This window comes from Anomaloglossus baeobatrachus, chromosome 3, assembly GCF_048569485.1.
Source record: "Anomaloglossus baeobatrachus isolate aAnoBae1 chromosome 3, aAnoBae1.hap1, whole genome shotgun sequence".
Taxonomy (NCBI): Eukaryota; Metazoa; Chordata; class Amphibia; order Anura; family Aromobatidae; genus Anomaloglossus; species Anomaloglossus baeobatrachus.
The window spans coordinates 70,633,651-70,654,062 of NC_134355.1; the positions used below are offsets into that span (position 1 = coordinate 70,633,651).

At 46.0% G+C, this 20,412-nt stretch overlaps 1 protein-coding gene across 7 annotated transcripts in view; it reads left to right on the top strand.

Moving 5' to 3' along the window:
* The window catches only part of EHBP1 (EH domain binding protein 1), a 536,928-nt gene that overhangs the window by 240,958 nt on the left and 275,558 nt on the right, over positions 1 to 20,412 (top strand). For all 7 annotated transcript variants that reach the window (XM_075339243.1, XM_075339247.1, XM_075339245.1 and 4 more), the window contains 2 exons: positions 5,306 to 5,484; positions 6,081 to 6,129. In XM_075339243.1, the coding sequence (XP_075195358.1) occupies positions 5,306 to 5,484; positions 6,081 to 6,129 (228 nt within the window). The remainder of the gene's footprint in view (positions 1 to 5,305; positions 5,485 to 6,080; positions 6,130 to 20,412) is intronic.

Genomic DNA, 20,412 nt, shown 5'->3' on the forward strand with positions numbered 1-20,412 from the left:
GGGTTAGGGTCACCGCGCCGTCCAATCAGGATCCAATATCATATGGTCGGTTTTTGCTGGAAGGCAAAGCGATCAGATGATGTGTCAGGTTAAACTACGTGAATCACATCATACATCAGCTGATTGTATAAAAGCCGATTATACAATCAGCTGAAGCATCAGTGCAAAAAAAAATAAATACTCACTTATGTGCTGATTACCGGTAGCTCCTGCAGCGGAGTCTGATCCTGGCCCATCACTGCAGGAGCTGCCGGTAATCAGCTGATTGAAGTCCCCTGACGGCAGGATCAGCTGATAGCCGACCCGGGCGCGAAAAAGCCGGCGACACCACGAGAATCGATCAGCTGATGCGTCAGGTGACTGCATCAGGTGATCCACCGTCAGGTCCTGCAAGCTTCGTACGTGCCCCGGGGAGACTGCACACAGCCGAAGCGGCGCTACCGAGACAGGGGCTGGAAGCAGGCATGGCACCGGGACCCTGCAGACAGGTGAGTATGACATACACATACACATTCACACACACACACTGTATATACACACACACTGTATATACGCGCACACACACTGTATATACACACAAACTGTATATACACACACACTGTATATACACACACTGTATATACAAACACTGTATATACACACACACTGTATATACACACACACACTGTATATACGCGCACACATACACATACACTGTATATACGCGCACACACACTTTCTTCCCCTGGCTGTGTAGAGCTGCTGCTGTCTCTGTATGATTGATCTCAGTGCATCCACTGGGAAGAGGCAGGGAGGAGGGTTTGGGTGGGAGCAGAGTGGGTGTATTAGACACAATGGGTGTGTTAGATAAGCCAGACACCGCCCTAGAGCCACAAAGAATTCTGGGACTTGTAGGAACTGAACACAGGAAGTCAGAGGAGAGATTAACCCCATCAGAGCTGGAGCCAGCAATGACCGTGTGCTGCTAGTGCACAATAAAAGGTAATTTTGCTGAAAAAACATAATAGATGTGTTGAGGGGCACATATTAGCAAGATTTATCAGAAAAAAAAAAAAATCAGTTTTGGTAACTGGACCAACTTCTTTAAGTTTAAAAGGGTTTTCTGCTATTATGATATTGATGAAGTATAGGATAGGTAGAGTATCCCAGTAGTGGACACAGAAAAGGGCTCCTTTGCAAGAACAGTATATGGGACCTTTGTAGTACAATGATTCTGCATTTGAAAGTAGCTTTGTGTTGATTTGGATGTGGGAAAAGACCCCCCCCCCTTACCTCTCGGACCCCAGGATAGCTGCACCTATGTCCCACCCCTGGAGTATCCGATCAGTGGGAGACTGTCACCCTCACCAGTCAGCTTTTTACCACCTCTAGCAAAGAGTGTATAGAGAAGAAAACCAGCGCTCAGTCACACCCCGAGTGGCCGCTCTCAGGTACTGCTCATCAGCTCCTTTTTTTTTCTGTTCCTATTTTCAAAATATGCAGCATTCTCTGGGTCAGAGTTCCCCAACTCCAGTCCTCTAGCCACCAACAGTGCATGTTTTAAGGATTTGCTTAGTATATGCAGTTGGGAAAAACTGTTTTAGATATAGCTTTTCTCATTAGATCACACCTATTACGGTAAGTATTCTTTTTTTTTTTTTTGTTTTGTTTTTTTTTGTGGCTTTTTACTTCAATTATGTGCTTCTAAGAATCCTGATAGAATCACATGTATAAATGACTTGTAAATTTTAAGGCTGGTTTCACATCTCCGGTATTTTGCCGGAAGCCGGATCTGGCACAAATGCAGTACAGTTACATTCATTTACAATGGAAGCGCGACACCGTGCGGACACCTGCTTCATACACAACCGCAGGTGTCTGCACGGTGTCGCGCTTCCATTGTAAATGAATGTAACCTGTAATGTATTTGTGCCGGATACGGCTTCCGGCAAAATACCGGAGATGTGAAACCAGCCTAAAGCATTTGAATTGAAGTTTTCATATGAAGTGATCAAGTTATCAAGTGACAATGACATCCTTCTTAAGCACAATATAAATAAAATTAGAAAATGCTAAAAAAAAAAAATGCAAGAAAATAAACACAAATTGCTGGCAACCATGACTTTTTGGCCAAAAATGTTGCGAAAAAGTGTGTATAAAGGTAGCTTAAAGGGAGTTATTAGGAACTGATGTGTTCTGGCTTTTTTTTTTTCTTTTTTGTTTTTGCTGGTCGCAGCCCCATGCAGATTGGAAAGGCAATGCATTCAGATAGAGAGCAATTCACTTATAGGGGCAGGTTCATTGACGATAACCCCTCTGAAATTAATCTGGGCAACCTTCAACCAGCAAGCGATTTTTTTTTTTTTTTGCCCCTGTGTATCTACATTTCAAACCAGAAGTTTCCATCCACTCTATAAAGACACATCTGCAGGTTTTTCTCAGTATCTGACATGAAATCAGAGTAACCTTTCCCGTTTTAGGTCAATTAGGAACCAAAATTATTTATATTTCCCAAATGCCAGAATGAAGAGAGAGAGAGAATTTAAGGGATTTTTTTTTTTTACTGTCTGCAAAGTCAAAACTTTACATACACAAAGAGTACTACAGTGGTACCTCGCTTAACGAGTAACCCACTTAACGAGAATTTCGCTTAACAAGCAAAGCTTTCTGTAAATTTGTAACCCGGTTTACGAGAAAGCTTTGCTGTGCGAGCAAATACTCACCGCACACACTTCCGGTTCCGTCCATCTACCGCGCTCTGACCCGCACTTGCAGTCCACACAAACGCACACAAGCACGCACAAACACACATAAACGCACACGCATACAGTATTATTATCACCTTACCTTCCGTTCCACCACCGGCCTCATGGTTCCTGTAGTTCCCGGGTACATCGCGACGTGCTCGCGGCGAACTACAAGTACCATGAGGCCAGCAGTGGAACGGAAGGTAAGGTGAGCATATAATGTTTGCGTGCTTGTGTGTTTGTGTGAGTTTGTGTGTTTGTGTGTTTTTGTGCATGTGTGGAATGACACAATAGGGGACCAGGATGGGACATTTAACTAGTTGTGGAACGAATTGCCTGCATTGCAATGATTTCCTATGGGAAATCTTGCTCTCCTGAACGAGTAACTTGGTTAACAAGCACAGTCCCAGAACGGATTGTTCTCGTTAAGCAATGTTCCACTGTATGTCTTTAAACCGTATCAAATGACAGCATCCAGAAACTTAAGTGACACATCGCTGGAATCAGAGGCTCAGCCCCTACGAGATGCTGCTGTCAGATTACATAGCAAAAACCTGCTGACAGGTTCCCTTTTAAGGTCTGTGTTTTTGTTCAGTTTTATACGTGGAAGGAGCTTTTTCTTACTCCACCTTTTATAGTTCTTTACCCCCAGCACTTTGACATCTAGGTAATATATTTTAAATGTTACCTTGTTATATATTGTCTGGCCTCAATATCTTCCTTCTGCTTTTAGTGTTTTTTGTTTTGTTTTTTGTTTTTTAAGGATAGTTGCAATAATACTTTATCTATTCAAAAGGAGATGTTTTTTTTTTTCTTAACCATTTCCAATTCATACAACCAGCCCTTTATCAGTGTGTGATCAGTGATTATTCTCGCCTTTTCACACTTTTACATTCGATCCAGCGTGAGCCTTTTTTTGTCTGATAACACATCCTTGTATTTTATGTCTTTTAATTCTATCATGATCATGTTGTAATTAAAGTATTAGTATTGATTCATTCTAACATTTTGTCATTTAGTGTACATCTATTTGTGTAAGTGCTTTATTATATTTTAGGAGTATCACACCCACCCTTTTCTTAGTGTTTAAGTGAATATCTATAAAATGCTGTAACAGGACATTTATATAAGAGTTTGTGTCTGTTCTGTAAGTTGTAATAGGCAGCTGGGAAACTTATTTATTCAGGTTACAGAAGAGACTTTTGATTTGTGTATTACAGTGGGACCTTGGATTACGAGCATAATTGGTTTCGGGAGTGTGCTCTTAAATCAAGTTACTCTTATATCAAAGCAAATTTTCTCATAGGAAATAATTGAAACCGACAATTCGTTCCATAACCCAAAAATATTTATTGTATTTATATAAACTTATTACAGTAATACAAAATAATGTGTTTTATTCATACAGCATTATTACAGTACACTAATACAAAATACTGTACAGTAAAAAGCAAACATTAAACTGCACATTAACTTACAATAGAATTGTTGGAGTGTGGGAGGTACTATAGAGAGAAAAAATTATGTTTAAATATGACAACTTTTATTCTAGTACAATACACAAACACCCCCCAAATCTATTCTTCCCAAAATAAGGGCAGAACTAACCAAATGTGGGGTGAGAATACTGCCCAGGCAGATTACAGTACAAGCAATGTGCTGTACTAGTTAGTAGAAAGAAAATACAGTACTGAATCCACAAATGCTAATTGATAGACATGCTATATAGTATATACTGTACTTTACAATGGTATATTGTATACATTACATATGTACAGAAAGATACCCCCAGAGCAGGTCAGAGCGCGGTGAAAGGATAGAATCGGAAGCGTGCACGGTGAGAATTTGCTGTTATTGCAAAGCATTGCTCTAAACCAAGTTACAAATTTGTAAAAATCTTTACTTGTCTTGCAAAATGTTCTTAAACCAAGTTACTCTTAATCCAAGTTTCCACTGTATGTATAATCTTTCTTTATTAGAAAACATACGGTACAGAAAAACAAGAAAGACTTAGATTTAAATGTTACATACAAATTTTGCAATAACAAACCAATTCCTTAATAATTTAAAAGCATTATATAGAAATGCATTTTTCTTGTAAATGGCAAAGAAGCAGCAAAAAAGAAAAAAAAAAAAACAGAAAAGAGAAGAAAAGAAGAAAATAAGCGTGTAACATGCCCTGAAATACACAAGTTTATTTATGAACTGAATAATATCACCAGTCCAGGGAAGAATAAAGTATTTAACCTCCAAGAGAGTACTGATGATCAGCAGCTGGGTGGAAGGCAAGCTCCTGCTGGCTCCAAAAGGGGAGAGATGAAAATCCACCAGGACAGATGCCTGTTCAAATAAATACTATCAGTAGGAACAATAGAATGTCAGGGAGCATTTTGCACAGCCAAATGCTGTGACCTTCTATTGCCAGAAAGCACATGACTGTGTCACCCGTAACACCATGCAAAATTGAGCCATGATTTTCTAACCCCAGACAACCTTTTCTACTAAACGTTGTGTGTGTTTTTTAATTGCATCCATTTTTTTTATTTGCATTTAATCATTTTTATTTTTTTTCTTTGCAGCCAAGTCCATTACCAAGTCCAACTCTAGGTAGACAACCCAATGCCAGCCAGTCACTGCTCGCATGGTGCAAAGAAGTAACAAAATCCTACAGAGGAGTAAAAATAACGAACTTCACCACCTCCTGGAGGAATGGGTTGGCGTTTTGTGCAATATTAAACTACTTTAGGCCGGACTTGATGTAAGTATGGAAAACCTATAAAATCCACCTTGAAAGGAAATGCCAACATATGTATACCATGTTCTCCCAGGGAATGTGGAATGCCGATTTGCAGAGGGTTAATATCATGTACCTTTTGACTATCAATGTTCCCCATTCATTTTAAGCTGCCATCTCATTTATGATGTTTTTTTGCCTTAATCCTATAGAAACTACTGACCTCAAGATGCTATTAAAAATTTTGTTCGTGTTGAAATGAGATGAGAGAAATAAGCCTGTAGCTCTTTGAACACTGACGACAAGGGATTACCACATGGCAAATTTGGCTGTCAAAGCTCGTCCCTGGCCCTTGCCTCCTATTTTAGACAAAAAGCTGTAGGCGCTGAAACCAGCCATATTCAGATTATTTATTAATATATTTTTGTCCATTTTAATTTTCCACACTATTAGTTTTGTTGATTGAATTGCTGAAAAATTACTCCGTGCCACATGATTTTATTCAATGACCTTTTTTTTCTTATGAAACTTGTTTAAAAAAAAATATACTGCTTTTTTATTATTATTATTTTTTTTATATCAAATTTTGTTTGTACCTACTTTGCCATTTTCTCCTTCAGTGACTACAAGTCCCTCAATCCTCAAGATATTAAAGAAAACAACAAAAAGGTAAGAGCCGAAAGAAATGAAAACTTTGCTCAAGTTCAAATTGTTTTATTTCATGATTATTAAAAAAAAGGTTTAAATAAAAAATGAAATAAATTGGCCACACACTATAAAAACGATTGGTCCTATTATGTTGTCCATCATATTGTGTATCACAAACTGGTACTATTTTATCTGGCAAATATGACCACTTTTGCGACACAGGTTCCAAATGGAGCCTCGGATGTAAATGTGAATTCAGGTTATGGAAAATGTCACACTAAAGTATAGTAGCTGGATTTACTGGTCCCTATTATCTGCTGATAGATCTAAAATGTCTGGATAATCCGGTTTTCAATTCATAGTAGTATTGTAAAGTGGCACTGTATAGGAGCACAGCTACACGCGACCATGTATCTGCGGATGTGGAGATCCGGGTGTTAGGCTATGTGCCCACGCTGCGGATTTCTCGCGGAAAAGCCGCAGATTTTCCAGAAATCTGCAGCACAGCTACTCCCCAGCCATTTCTATGGCATTGGGAAATGCTGTGCCCACGCTGTGGATTTTTCCGCAACGGAAATCGTGCGGATTTTCGTGCGGAAAAATATGCAGCATGTCAATTATTGTTGCGGATTTTCGTGCGGATTTTGCCTATTCAATTGAAAAAAAAAAACGCAAAATCCGCATCAAATCCATACAAAATCCGCACAAAATCCACACCTATGAAAAGGTGCGGATTCCGGGGGAAAGCTGCGGATTTTGATGCAGAAAAATCCGCAGATACAGAATCCCGTGGGCACATAGCCTTAGAGACAGTTGGAAGTTCTTTTAGAGAAGGCAGAGACCGTTTATTACGGTCTGTGCCTTCTCCATTGCTATATACATAGCACTAAAGCAACTCTATTTAAGCAGTAATAGGAAGCGCCGATGGGTAGAGATAAGCAGACCTGTGAAAGTTCGGTTCAACTGGTTCAGCCATCTGTTAGATAAAGTTGGGTTTGGGACCCAGAATTTGACCTGAACCGACTAATTGGGCAGTTTGGGTCTTTGCGCATGTGCAGCTAGCCATAAACAGAGCACTTCTGGGGGAGGGTAGGAGGGGTTTTTCCATATTTTTATTTTTATTTTGGTGCACACTGCATATGATAACTCTGTGGCTCGCACTGGGGGAACCAATCAAACGCTGCAAGTGGCTCGCACTGGGCTGAGCACCGAACGTACCTGATAACAGCAATGCTCGAGCGAGTGGTCAACATACGTAAAGCACCAGAACTCTGTACCGAACACGAACACAGACTTTACAAAAAAAAAAAAAACAAACACCGAACTATGGTTTCGCTCATCTCTACTGATGAGGCTTCCTCCTCTCCTCCAAACACAGCGGCCATGTAATCACTGTGTATACTGAGGGAGCAGGAGCTGGCCGGGTCACAGGAGACTCTATCATGCAGACAGGAGGCTGAATTTCCCTTGTAACTGAGGCTAATATACCAGCCCCAGTTGCAAGGGAAATCCAATGAAAATAAAAATATATTTTAATAGTTAAATGGCTTTTATGACCTTAGGGGGGGAACAACGTGTTAAGAAAATGAAAATTAAATGAATAAAAAATAACAGCCTAAAAGTAATTTTAAAAATGCTACTGTTAATTCAAACTGCTGTTACTAACCCCACTCCTGTAAAAAAAAAAAAAAAAAAAAAAAAAAAAAAAAGTCATAGAATGGTGAATAAAATTTTAATGTGGTTTTTTTTTTGTTTTTATTTTAGTTATCCTGAAAAAAATCATAAAAAATTGACTCTTATTTCACTTATTTTTCCACCAATATAGTAAAACAAACACTTTCATAGTTGATATAAAAATAAAGCCCTGTGTTTTACTAAAAAAAATGCAAAAATTATTTGAACAAGAAAATTTTTATAGCGCTTTAAAATAAATAAATAAAATGTGCGTTTTCAGGATCAGGGTTAAATAGCCCGGTCTCGAATGAATTAAAGCAGCAATGTCCAGCCTAACTGCAGTTTTTGTGACCTAGGATAGTGAACAATTCAGATACCTGATTCCCCAGTTAAACCTGGGATTGTGTTCGTAATGCAGATGAAGAATACAACAATTATATGTCTGTAGATATTAACTAGGCCCCAAAAAAGGCTACAAATCTTCTCTGTCCATATCGCCACTATTTGAAAATTAATATGTATTGCTATGGACAAATTAAAGTTGTTCTGCCTGAATTGAAGACTTTTTTCTGAAAATAATTACTTTTAAAAATAATTTTCACCCATTAAATTTGCCATGCATTGGTAAATGAGATCTGAGAGGAGAAACAGTGTGATACCAGTAACTGAAGTCAATGGGATTGTTACATTTACATTTGAGAACTTCAACGCTTTGGGTCAAATCCAAAAATAAAGTAATTTATTTTACATTTTTGGTCAAATTTCTTATGAAGATGCTAAATAAGTTATATGGACGAAGTATTGGGACACACATCTTAATCATCGGCCTTATAGGCACTTCCAGGTTAGGGTGAACTGGCTTTTTAAGTGAAGGTGCAAGCACATGCCCTAAGGGAACTCCCAGGAGGCGTGTGCAGGCCCCGAGAATCGGTGGCAGGGGACGGACCAGCCACCGTTGAGTGGTTGGGAAGGTGAGTGTGCCGGCGTCCCCACTGGGGGAGGGAGACATACAGGCACTGCACTGTCCTAGCAGATACTATGTGAAATTATGGAAAAGTCACAAATGCTCTGCTGATTCCATAACTGCGGAATATAACCTCATATGGCTTCAACATCCGCACAACAACTATGTGCTGGAAGCTTCATAACATGGGTGTCCATGGCCGAGCAGCTGCATGCAAGCCATACATCACCAAGTATAACAAAAGCAGAAGATTTGTCCAGCACTTTCCAAGATTATTCAATCCACGTTAGGCTGCTTCTTCATTAAAATTCACTTTTATTGTGCATAATTTAAAATCGTGTCATAAAAAACATGTCTTACGCATTTCGAGCTTATAAGAGCTCTTACTCATAGCAATTCTCAATGCTGGACAAATCTTCTGCTTTTGTTATACAAGTCCTACCCGAGAGCCGGCTCGTCTCTGCCGTGCACTGACCACTGTTCATGGACTTTTGAATAGGTGAGCTGAATCCTCTTTTCATCTAATTGTATTTAATACATCATCAAGCACAACGACCACAGTCAAAGTTGGAGAAAGCTCACACCACTGGATTCTGTACTGACAAATCACACTTCTTTCTTTGGAAGACTTATTAAGGGTAAGTTCACACAGTGCATTTTTCGCGGCGTTTTTGCGCAGTTTTCGGGTGCGTTTTTGCTCAGAAAACTGCTTGACTTTGCTTCCCCAGCAAAGTCTGAGTTTTCATTTTTACTGTCTACACACAGCGTTTTTTTTTTCAGCTGCATTTTTGTGGTGCCACAAAAACGCAGCATGTCAATTATTCCCGCGTTTTTCACTGCGCTTTTCATCCATTGAATGTAATGGGATGTTGAAAGACGCAATGAGAAACGCAAATAGGTGCGTTTTGGTGCGTTTTAGTGCGTTTCTAAGACCAAAGACGCAGCTATAAACGCAGGAGGTGGGTAGTAAAGTGATGTGTACAGGAAGAGGATTCCATCTGTCAGTAAACACAGAAGCGTGAATCCTCCCGGTACCATCACCGCCGCTTCCACCTCCGGTCCTGTGCATGTATGCTGCCGTACAGCGCCATGTCTGGGCGGGAGGTGGAAGCGGCTGCGAAAACAAAAGTTAACAGTAGAAAAAAAAAAAGGTCATACTCCCCTGTCTGCAGACTCCCGGTGCCATGCCCGCTCCCAGATCCTCCTACCGTTACTGCCGCTCCGGGTGTGTGCAGTCTCCCCGGGTACGTATGCCTGCAGGATGCAGGACCTGGCGATGGATCACCTGAAGCAGTCTCCTGACGCGTCAGCTGATCGTAAGTCTCGGGGTGACGCCGGCGCCCGGCCGGTTATCGGCGGATGCGTCAGGAGACGTCATCCCTGATTACCGGCAGCTGCTGCAGCGATCGGACGGGATCAGACTCCTCCAATCGCTCTAGGAGCTGTCGGTAATCAGCACATAAGTGAGTATTTTTTTTTTTTTTTTTACCGATGCATCAGCTGATTGTATAAACGGCTTTTATGCAATCAGCTGATGTGTGATGTGCTTCAGCCCCTAGAACCTGACACATCATCTGATCGCTTTGCCTTCCAGCAAACCGATCAGATGATATTGGATCTGGATTGGACGGCGCGGGACCTTTGACCCAGGATTACTGCGGAGGGGGGTTCTTTATTTCAATAAAGATGGAGTCACTAATTGTGTTTTGTGTTTTATTTCTAATAAAAATATTTTTCTGTGTGTTGTGTTTTTTTTATCTTTACTAGAAATTCATGGTGGCCATGTCTAATATTGGCGTGACACCATGAATTTCGGGCTTAGGGCCAGCTGATAATATACAGCTAGCCCTAACCCCATTATTACCCAGTGAGCCGCCCGGCATCAGGGCAGCTGGAAGAGGTGGATACAGCGCCAGAAGATGGCGCTTCTATGAAAGCGCCATTTTCTGGGGTGGCTGCGGACTGCAATTCGCAGCGGGGGTGTCCAGAAAGCATGGGCACCCTGCACTGTGGATTCCAATCCCCAGCTGCCTAGTTGTACCCGGCTGGACACAAAAATTAGGCGAAGCTCATGTCATTTTTTGTTTTAATTATTTCATGAAAGTCATGAAATAAAAAAAAAAGGGCTTCTCTATATTTTTGGTTCCCAGCCGGGTACAAATAGGCAGCTGGGGGTTGGGGGCAGCCCGTACCTGCCTTCTGTACCCGGCTAGCATACAAAAATATGGCGAAGCCCACGTCATTTTTTTTTTGTTTGGGGGGGCAAAGAAATCCTGCATACAGTCCTGGAAGGAGGATGCTGAGCCTTGTAGTTCGACAGCTGCTGTCTGCTCTCCTGCATACACTATTGGATGGAGTATGCTGAGCCATGTAGTTCTGCAGCTGTCTGCTCTCCTGCATACACTAGTGGAGAATGAAGAACATATTGAAGAAGGAAATGACATCAGACCTTTTTTTTGTTCACTGATAATAAACGCATAAAGACGCAGTGAGCAAAAACGCAGCAAAAAACGCACCAAATCGCGCAAAACGCGTGCGTTTTTTGCCGCGTTTATTTGACGCGGGTGCGTTTTTGTGCGGTTTTTGCCGCAAAAACGCACAAACACCGCGTCAAAAAAACGCAGTGTGTGAACCTAGCCTAACAAGTCTGGGTTTTGTGAATCTCAGGAGAACATTTACCTGCCTGATTGCACTGTGTTAACTGTAAAGATAGATGGTGGAGGTGTAATGGTCTGGGGATGTATTTCAGGGGATGTCTTAAGGTGGCTTTACACACTGCAACATCGCAAACGACATCGCTGTAACGTCACCGGTTTTGTGACGTAATAGCGACCTCCCCAGCGACATTGCAGTGTGTGAAACACATCAGCGACCTGGCCCCCGCTGTGAAGTTGCTGATCGCTACAAATCGTTCAGAACCATTCTTTGGTCCTTTGTTTCCCGCTGTGCAGCATGATCGCTAGAAAGTCTGTGTGTAAAGGGGACTTTACAGCGACTTCGTTAGCGACTTCCCTTTCAAAAAGCTGCTTTACAACGTCCCCAATAACTAGCTAGGTCGTTCTGCAGGTCCGTATCGCTGTTGCGTCGTTTTCCAGGTATGCCTGTTTGAAAGCTCACCAGCAACTCACCAGAGACTTTGTAGCGATCCCGGCCAGGTTGGGATCGCTGGTGGGATCGCTAGAAAGTCTGTGTGTAAAGGGGCCTTTTTGGCTCTTCAGTTCAATTGAAGGAAAATCTTAATACTTCAGCATTCCAGTAAATTTTAGACATCAGTAGCTTCCATCTTTGTGGGAGGAGTTTAAGGCAGACCCTTTTCTGTTTCACCTTTTTTGCCCAGTGCACAAAAGGGAAGGTTCATGAAGACCTGGTTGGGGGAGTATTGTGGAAGAACATGTCTGGCTACACAGTGCCTGGACCTTAACCTCTTCCAACACCTTAGGGATGATCATGAAGATAGATTGCTAGTCAAGTCCTGTCCTCCAAGTTCAGTCTCTGACTTCACAAATGCTATTCATATGAATGAGAAAAAAACTTCTAATGATGAGCTCCAAAATCTTGTAGAAAGTTTCCCTGAAGAGAGGAAGCTGTTACAGCCGCAAAGAGATCGTTGCTATATTAATTGTAATGCTGAGGCCACACGGGGATTAGTGTGAGTCCTCTCATGACACTCTGCTCACGCTCACAGCACAGTGGGAGCCAAGGGTCATGCGACTGTGGTCTGATCCTGCGATCAGACCACAGCTACGGAGGGCAGGGCCGGCGCTGCGGAGGAGAGGGAGGGATTTATCTCCCTATCTCCTTCATTATCAGCTGATGCCAGAATCACACTGCACACGAGTTACACCAGTGTAATGCGAGTGCAATGCGATGTTTCTCTCCCCCCATAGACTTGAATGATGCGATTGTTTTCTTGGCTTGATTAGGGCTGAGAAAAAAAAACGCTCATGGCAGTATAGAGTAATATTGGTCCGAGTGGAATGCTATTTTTCTTCGGCGCTCCATTGGGAGACCCAGACGATCGGGTGTATAGCACTGCCTCCGGAGGCCACACAAAGCATTACACTAAAAAGTGTAAGGCCCCTCTCCTTCTGGCTATACACCCCCAGTGGGATCACTGGCTCACCAGTTTTCTGCTTTGTGCGAAGGAGGTCAGACATCCACGCATAGCTCCACTGTTTAGTCAGCAGTAGCTGCTGACTATGTCGGATGGAAGAAAAGAGGGCCCATATAGGGCCCCCAGCATGCTCCCTTCTTACCCCACTTGTGGTTTGTAAGGTTGAGGTACCCATTGCGGGTACGGAGGCTGGAGCCCACATGCTGCTTTCCTTCCCCATCCCCCTGAGGGGCTCTGTGGAAGTGGGATCTTACCGGCCCCCAAGCCCTGAGGCCGGGCTCCATCCACAGACCCAGTGAACCTGATGGATACGGAGCTGTGTACCGTTCAGGGACAAGGCCCTGCAACTTTCAGGTACTCTGTGTCCCCGTACAGGCGGGCACGCACACACCAGACTTGCTGGGTGTGTTAGTGCGCCGGGGACAGTAGCGCTGTACGCTGGGGTTTGAGTCACAGCAGCTTAGCTGTGTGACTTCATGTGCTGGGAACTACCGCGCCGGCCACTCTCGGAGCGGCGGCGCGGCTGGGACTTGTAGTGCGCCGGGGACTTAGCGCCGACCGCGCTTTTACGGCGGCGGCGCTTATAAATTTAGTCCCCGGCTTTTGCGGCCTAGCTCCGCTTCGTTCCCGCCCCCTCCCTGTCAATCAGGGAAGGGGAGAGACGCTGTACGATTACTCAGCGCCGAGGGCTGGAGCCTTATTTACATGCTCCAGCCCTCTCACTAGGCACAGTGGGACGCAGGTTTCCCGCTTTTGGTCTGGCACGCCCAGGGCCCGCCCCCCCCTCCACAGGACGCCGGCAGCCATTCCTGCATGCAGTCTGGCTGGGGGACGGACACAGGCTCTGGGAGACCCAGACTAGGGATTTCTGGCGACCACACACCCGCGTTTAGCGGGCGGTAAGCAGCACATTAGTGCTGGCCCCACTAGTGCCACAGTGTGTATTGGTGTACTTTTTCCTGTACCAGATATATATATATATACTGCACTGTACGGTCGCTTCTTGGCTGTATACCCTATATTGCTCTGGGAAGACAACAACATGTCATCCACAAAACGCAAGGGTGCCAAGGCACGGGCTGTATACACTGCTTGTACAGCATGTGGGGCTAATCTACCAGCAGGCTCCAACGACTCTCATTGTGTGCAATGTTCAGTCCCAGTGGCACTTCGTCAGCCAGAGCCTATGGGGGTGGTAGCCCAGGCAGAGACGCCTGTGAACCCTGCCCCGGTGACGGGGACAGAATTTGCAGTCTTTGCTGATAAAATGTCTGTGACTATGACAAAAATCCTGGAGACCTTGCAGTCCAGGCCAGTTGCTCAGACCATGGACACTGCTGTGCCTATGTTCCCCGGTCCCCCTCAGTTGGAACTAATCCGTACTTCAAGGGGGTCCCAGGCATCACAGGCTGAGGGCTCTGACTCCGATGACAGTCCCAGGCCGCCTAAGCGAGCTCGCTGGGAGAGACCCTCCACGTCATCACGCGGGTCAGGGTCTCAGCGAGAAGGGTCTCTATATGATGAGACAGAGGTGGGTGATCAGGAGTCTAGTCCTGACACCGCACTCAATTTGGATACGCCAGATGGTGACGCCATGGTAAATGACCTTATAGCGGCCATCAATAGGCTGTTGGATATTTCTCCCCCAGCCCCTTCAGCAGGGACAAGCGTTTTTCCAAACGTCTTAAGGATACACGTTATCCCTTTCCCCCTGACGTGGTCAAACGCTGGACCCAGTGTCCAAAAGTGGACCCTCCAATATCCAGGCTTGCAGCTAGATCCATAGTTGCAGTGGAGGATGGGGCTTCACTTAAAGATGCCAATGACAGACAGATGGACCTTTGGTTGAAATCTGTCTATGAAGCTATTGGCGCGTCGTTTGCTCCAGCATTCGCGGCCGTGTGGGCGCTCCAAGCTATTTCAGCTGGTTTGGCACAGGTGGACTCTTTCATACGTCCAGCAGTGCCACAAGTGGCGTCCTTAACTACGCAAATGACTGCGTTTGCGACCTACGCTATTAATGCGGTACTGGACTCTACGAGCCGTACCGCAATGGCATCCGCCAACTCTGTAGTTTTGCGCAGAGCCTTGTGGTTAAAAGAATGGAAAGCAGATTCTGCTTCTAAAAAATGTTTAACCAGCTTGCCATTATCTGGAGACAGACTGTTTGGTGAGCAATTGGCAGAAATCATTAAACAGTCCAAAGGTAAGGACTCTTCCTTACCCCAGCCCAGATCAAGCAAACCTCAACAGAGGAAGTGGCAGTCAAAGTTTCGGTCCTTTCGAGGCTCGGGCAAGCCCCAATTCTCCTCGTCCAAAGGGACTCAGAAAGAGCAAAGGAGCTCTGATTCCTGGCGGGCTCACTCACGCCCCAAGAAAGCAACCGGAGGTACCGCTTCCAAGGCGGCTGCCTCATGACTTTCGGCCGCCTCCCTCCGCATCCTCGGTCGGTGGCAGGCTCTCCCGCTTTTGCGACATTTGGCTGCCACAGGTCAAAGACCGGTGGGTAACAGACATTTTGTCTCACGGGTACAGGATAGAGTTCAGTTCTCGTCCTCCGCCTCGGTTCTTCAGAACTTCCCCACATCCCGACCGAGCAGATGCCCTTCTGCAGGCGGTGAATTCTCTAAGAGCAGAAGGAGTGGTGGTCCCTGTTCCTCTTCAGGAACAAGGACAAGGTTTTTACTCCAATCTCTTTGTGGTGCCAAAAAAGGACGGCTCATTCCATCCTGTTCTGGACCTAAAACTGCTCAACAAGCATGTGAACGCCAGGCGGTTCCGGATGGAATCCCTCCGCTCAGTCATTGCCTCAATGTCTCAAGGAGATTTCCTAGCATCAATAGACATCAAAGATGCTTATCTCCACGTGCCGATTGCTACAGAGCACCAACGCTTTCTACGCTTCGTGATAGACGACCATCTTCAGTTCGTAGCTCTGCCATTTGGTCTGGCGACAGCCCCACGGGTGTTCACCAAGGTCATGGCGGCAGTGGTAGCAGTCTTGCACTCTCAGGGACACTCTGTGATCCCTTACTTGGACGATCTACTTGTCAAGGCACCCTCTCAGGAGGCATGCCAACTCAGCCTGAATGTTGCACTGGAGACTCTCCAGACGTTCGGGTGGATCATCAACTTCTCAAAGTCAAATCTGTCACCGACCCAATCACTAACGTATCTTGGCATGGAGTTTCATACTCTCTCAGCGATAGTGAAGCTTCCGCTGGACAAGCAGAGGTCACTACAGACTGGGGTGCAGGCTCTCCTTCAAAGTCAGTCGCACTCCTTAAGACGCCTCATGCACTTCCTCGGGAAGATGGTGGCGGCAATGGAGGCGGTTCCGTTTGTGCAGTTTCATCTGCGCCCACTTCAATGGGACATTCTCCGCCAATGGGACGGGAAGTCAACATCCCTGGACAGGAAAGTCTCCCTTTCCCAGACGGCCAAAGACTCTCTGCAGTGGTGGCTTCTTCCCACCTCATTATCACAGGGAAGATCCTTCCTACCACCGTCCTGGGCGGTGGTCACGACAGACGCGAGTCTGTCAGGGTGGGGAGCAGTTTTTCTCCACCACAGGGCTCAGGGTACGTGGACTCAGCAGGAGTCCACCCTTCAGATCAATGTTCTGGAAATCAGAGCAGTATATCTTGCCCTACTAGCCTTCCAGCAGTGGCTGGAAGGAAGGCAGATCCGAATTCAGTCGGACAACTCCACAGCGGTGGCATACATCAACCACCAAGGGGGGACATGCAGTCGGCAAGCCTTCCAGGAAGTCCGGCGGATTCTGATGTGGGTGGAAGCCACGGCCTCCACCATATCCGCAGTTCACATCCCGGCGTAGAAAACTGGGAAGCAGACTTCCTCAGTCGCCAGGGCATGGACGCAGGGGAATGGTCCCTTCACCCGGACGTGTTTCAGGAAATCTGTCGCCGCTGGGGAAGGCCGGACGTCGACCTAATGGCGTCCCGGCACAACAACAAGGTCCCAACCTTCATGGCACGGTCTCGCGATCACAGAGCTCTGGCGGCAGACGCCTTAGTGCAAGATTGGTCGCAGTTCCGGCTCTCTGGCACTCTTGCCCAGAGTGCTACGCAAGATCAGATCCGACTGCAGCCGCGTCATACTCGTCGCCCCAGACTGGCCAAGGAGGGCGTGGTATCCGGATCTGTGGCATCTCACGGTCGGCCAACCGTGGGCACTACCTGAGTCCTGGATCCTAGCGTCTTCAGGATTATCCCAAGGGGTCGTTGCCACCATGAGACAGGCTAGGAAGCCCACGTCCGCTAAGATCTACCACAGAACGTGGAGGATATTCTTATCCTGGTGCTCTGCTCAGGGAGTGTCTCCCTGGCCATTTGCCTTGCCTGCCTTTCTTTCTTTCCTGCAATCTGGGTTAGAAAAAGGTTTGTCGCTCGGCTCCCTTAAAGGGCAAGTCTCGGCGCTATCCGTCTTTTTTCAGAAGCGTCTAGCACGACTCTCTAAGGTGCGCACGTTCCTGCAGGGGGTTTGTCATATCGTACCCCCGTACAAGCAACCGTTAGATCCATGGGATCTGAACAGGGTGCTAGTTGCCCTCCAGAAGCCGCCCTTCGAGCCTCTGAGGGAGGTTTCACTTTCTAGACTATCACAGAAAGTGGCTTTTCTGGTAGCGATCACATCTCTTCGGAGAGTGTCTGAGCTAGCAGCGCTGTCATCCAAGGCTCCCTTCCTGGTCTTCCACCAGGACAAGGTAGTGCTGCGCCCCATTCAGGAGTTTCTCCCGAAGGTGGTATCCTCTTTTCATCTTAATCAGGATATCTCTTTGCCTTCTTTTTGTCCTCATGCAGTTCATCGGTATGAGAAGGATTTACATTTGTTAGATCTGGTGCGAGCACTCAGAATCTACATTTCCCGCACGGCGCCCCTGCGCCGTTCGGATGCACTCTTTGTCCTTGTCGCTGGTAAGCGCAAGGGGTCGCAGGCTTCTAAGGCCACCCTGGCTCGATGGATCAAAGAACCAATTCTTGAGGCCTACCGTTCTGCTGGGCTTCCGGTTCCATCAGGGCTGAAGGCCCATTCTACCAGAGCCGTGGGTGCGTCCTGGGCATTGCGTCACCAGGCTACGGCTCAACGGGTGTGCCAGGCAGCTACCTGGTCGAGTCTGCACACTTTCACCAAACATTATCAGGTGCATACCTATGCTTCGGCGGACGCCAGCCTAGGTAGAAGAGTCCTGCAGGCGGCAGTTGCCTCCCCGTAGGGGAGGGCTGTCTTCGCAGCTCTAACATGAGGTATTCTTTACCCACCCAGGGACAGCTTTTGGACGTCCCAATCGTCTGGGTCTCCCAATGGAGCGCCGAAGAAGAAGGGAATTTTGTTACTTACCGTAAATTCCTTTTCTTCTAGCTCCTATTGGGAGACCCAGCACCCGCCCTGTTGTCCTTCGGGATTTTTGGTTGTTTTTCGGGTACACATGTTGTTCATGTTGAACGGTTTTCAGTTCTCCGACGTTACTTCGGAGTGAATTTGTTTAAACCAGTTCTTGGCTTTCCTCCTTCTTGCTTTGGCACTAAAACTGGTGAGCCAGTGATCCCACTGGGGGTGTATAGCCAGAAGGGGAGGGGCCTTACACTTTTTAGTGTAATGCTTTGTGTGGCCTCCGGAGGCAGTGCTATACACCCGATCGTCTGGGTCTCCCAATAGGAGCTAGAAGAAAAGGAATTTACGGTAAGTAACAAAATTCCCTTCATTTATATTTTTATTTATTTTAATCGCATTCCACTTGCTCCGTACTACTCGCCGTCTGTGCTGACCCTTATGAATGGGCCGTCATAAGAGCAGCTGTAGGAGTAATGCAGAGGCGTCCCAGTCCGAATATGCGTGCGCGTGTGTGTATATAATGTGTAATAGATAGAGATAGATATATATATAGGTAGACCTAGATTAATACACACACACACACACACACACACACACACACACACACACACAAACACATTTATAGGGTCATGTGGAAGATTAGTTTTGCTCATGACTCTCCTCTCAATCCAAATGTAGCGGTACATTAATGTAGCTCAAACTTGTAGTTCTTATTTTTGCAGACAACTCAGAATGCTCCAGAAAAATGAGAATATTTATTTGCAATTCCAATTAATAGGATAATAGGCGGAAGAATTGTTTATTACATTGGCAGCGTTGTGCATTGGCTGTATGGAGGGTGTCTGACACCCGCCCTCCTAATATATACATAACCCGTAGTTAAGGTACCGTCACACATAACGAGATCGCAGCTGAGTCACGGTTTCCGTGACGTAGTAGCGATCCAGTTAGCGATCTTGTTATGTGTGACACCTACCAGCGATCAGGCCCCTGCTGCGAGATCGCTAGTCGTTGCAGAATGGTCCAGGCCATTTTCTTCAAAGGCGATGTCCTGCTGGGCAGGACACATCGCTGTGTTTTAGGCTATGTGCGCACGTGTGCGTATTACATGCAGTTACGCTGCGATCTGCAAGGCGCAGCGTAACTGCATGCGTCCTGCGTCCCCTGCACAGTCTATGGAGATTGTGCAGGAGCTGTGCGCACGTGGCATATTAGAACGCAGCGATTCGGCTGCTGCCCGAATTGCTGCGTTCGAAGAAGTGACATGTCACTTCTTCCGTGCGGTTTGCATGCTGTCTATAGGGAGAGGCAGCATGCAGAGCGCACGAATCTGCCGGCACCATGCGCTTCAGAACGGAGCTTTTCAGCTGCGCTCTGAAGCGCACCTTTTAGGTGCGGTGCAGAGCGCACACGTGCGCACATAGCCTAACACTGTGTGACAGGGTCACAGTGACTGCTGAGATCGTTATACAGGTCGCTACTGCGACCTGTATTGTTACTGCATCGCTGGTAAGATCTGACTGTGTGACATCTCACCAGCGACCTCCCAGCGACCTTACCTGCGATCCCTATCAGGTCGCATCGTTTTCGGGATCACTGGTAAGTCGTTGTGTGTGACTGGGCCTTTACTCTCTGATTTTGCTCTTTGAACAAAAAAAAAAAAAAAACCCTCTACTCATTTATTCTTAAGGTCCAGTCACACTAAACAACTTACCAGCGATCCCAACAACGATCGGGATCTCTGGTAAGTTGCTAGGAGGTTGCTGGTGAGATATCACACTGCGACGCTCCAGCGATCCCACCAGCAACCTGCCCTGGCAGGGATCGCTGGAGCGTCGCTACACGAGTTGCTGGTGAGCTCACCAGCAACCAGTGACCAGCCCCCAGCGCCGCGTGGAAGATGCTGCGCTTGGTAAATAAGGTAAATATCGGGTAACCAACCCGATATTTACCTTGGTTACCAGCGCACGCATCTACACGTGCAGAGAGAAGGTAGTAGCGCACACCGCTTAGCGCTGGCTCCCTGTTCTCCTAGTTACAGCACACATCGGGTTAATTACCCGATGTGTGCTGCAGCTACATGTGCACAGAGCAGGGAGCAGCGCACACCGCTTAGCGCTGGCTCCCTGCTCTCCTAGCTACAGCACACATCGGGTTAATTAACCCGATGTCTCCTGCAGCTACACGTGCAAGGAGC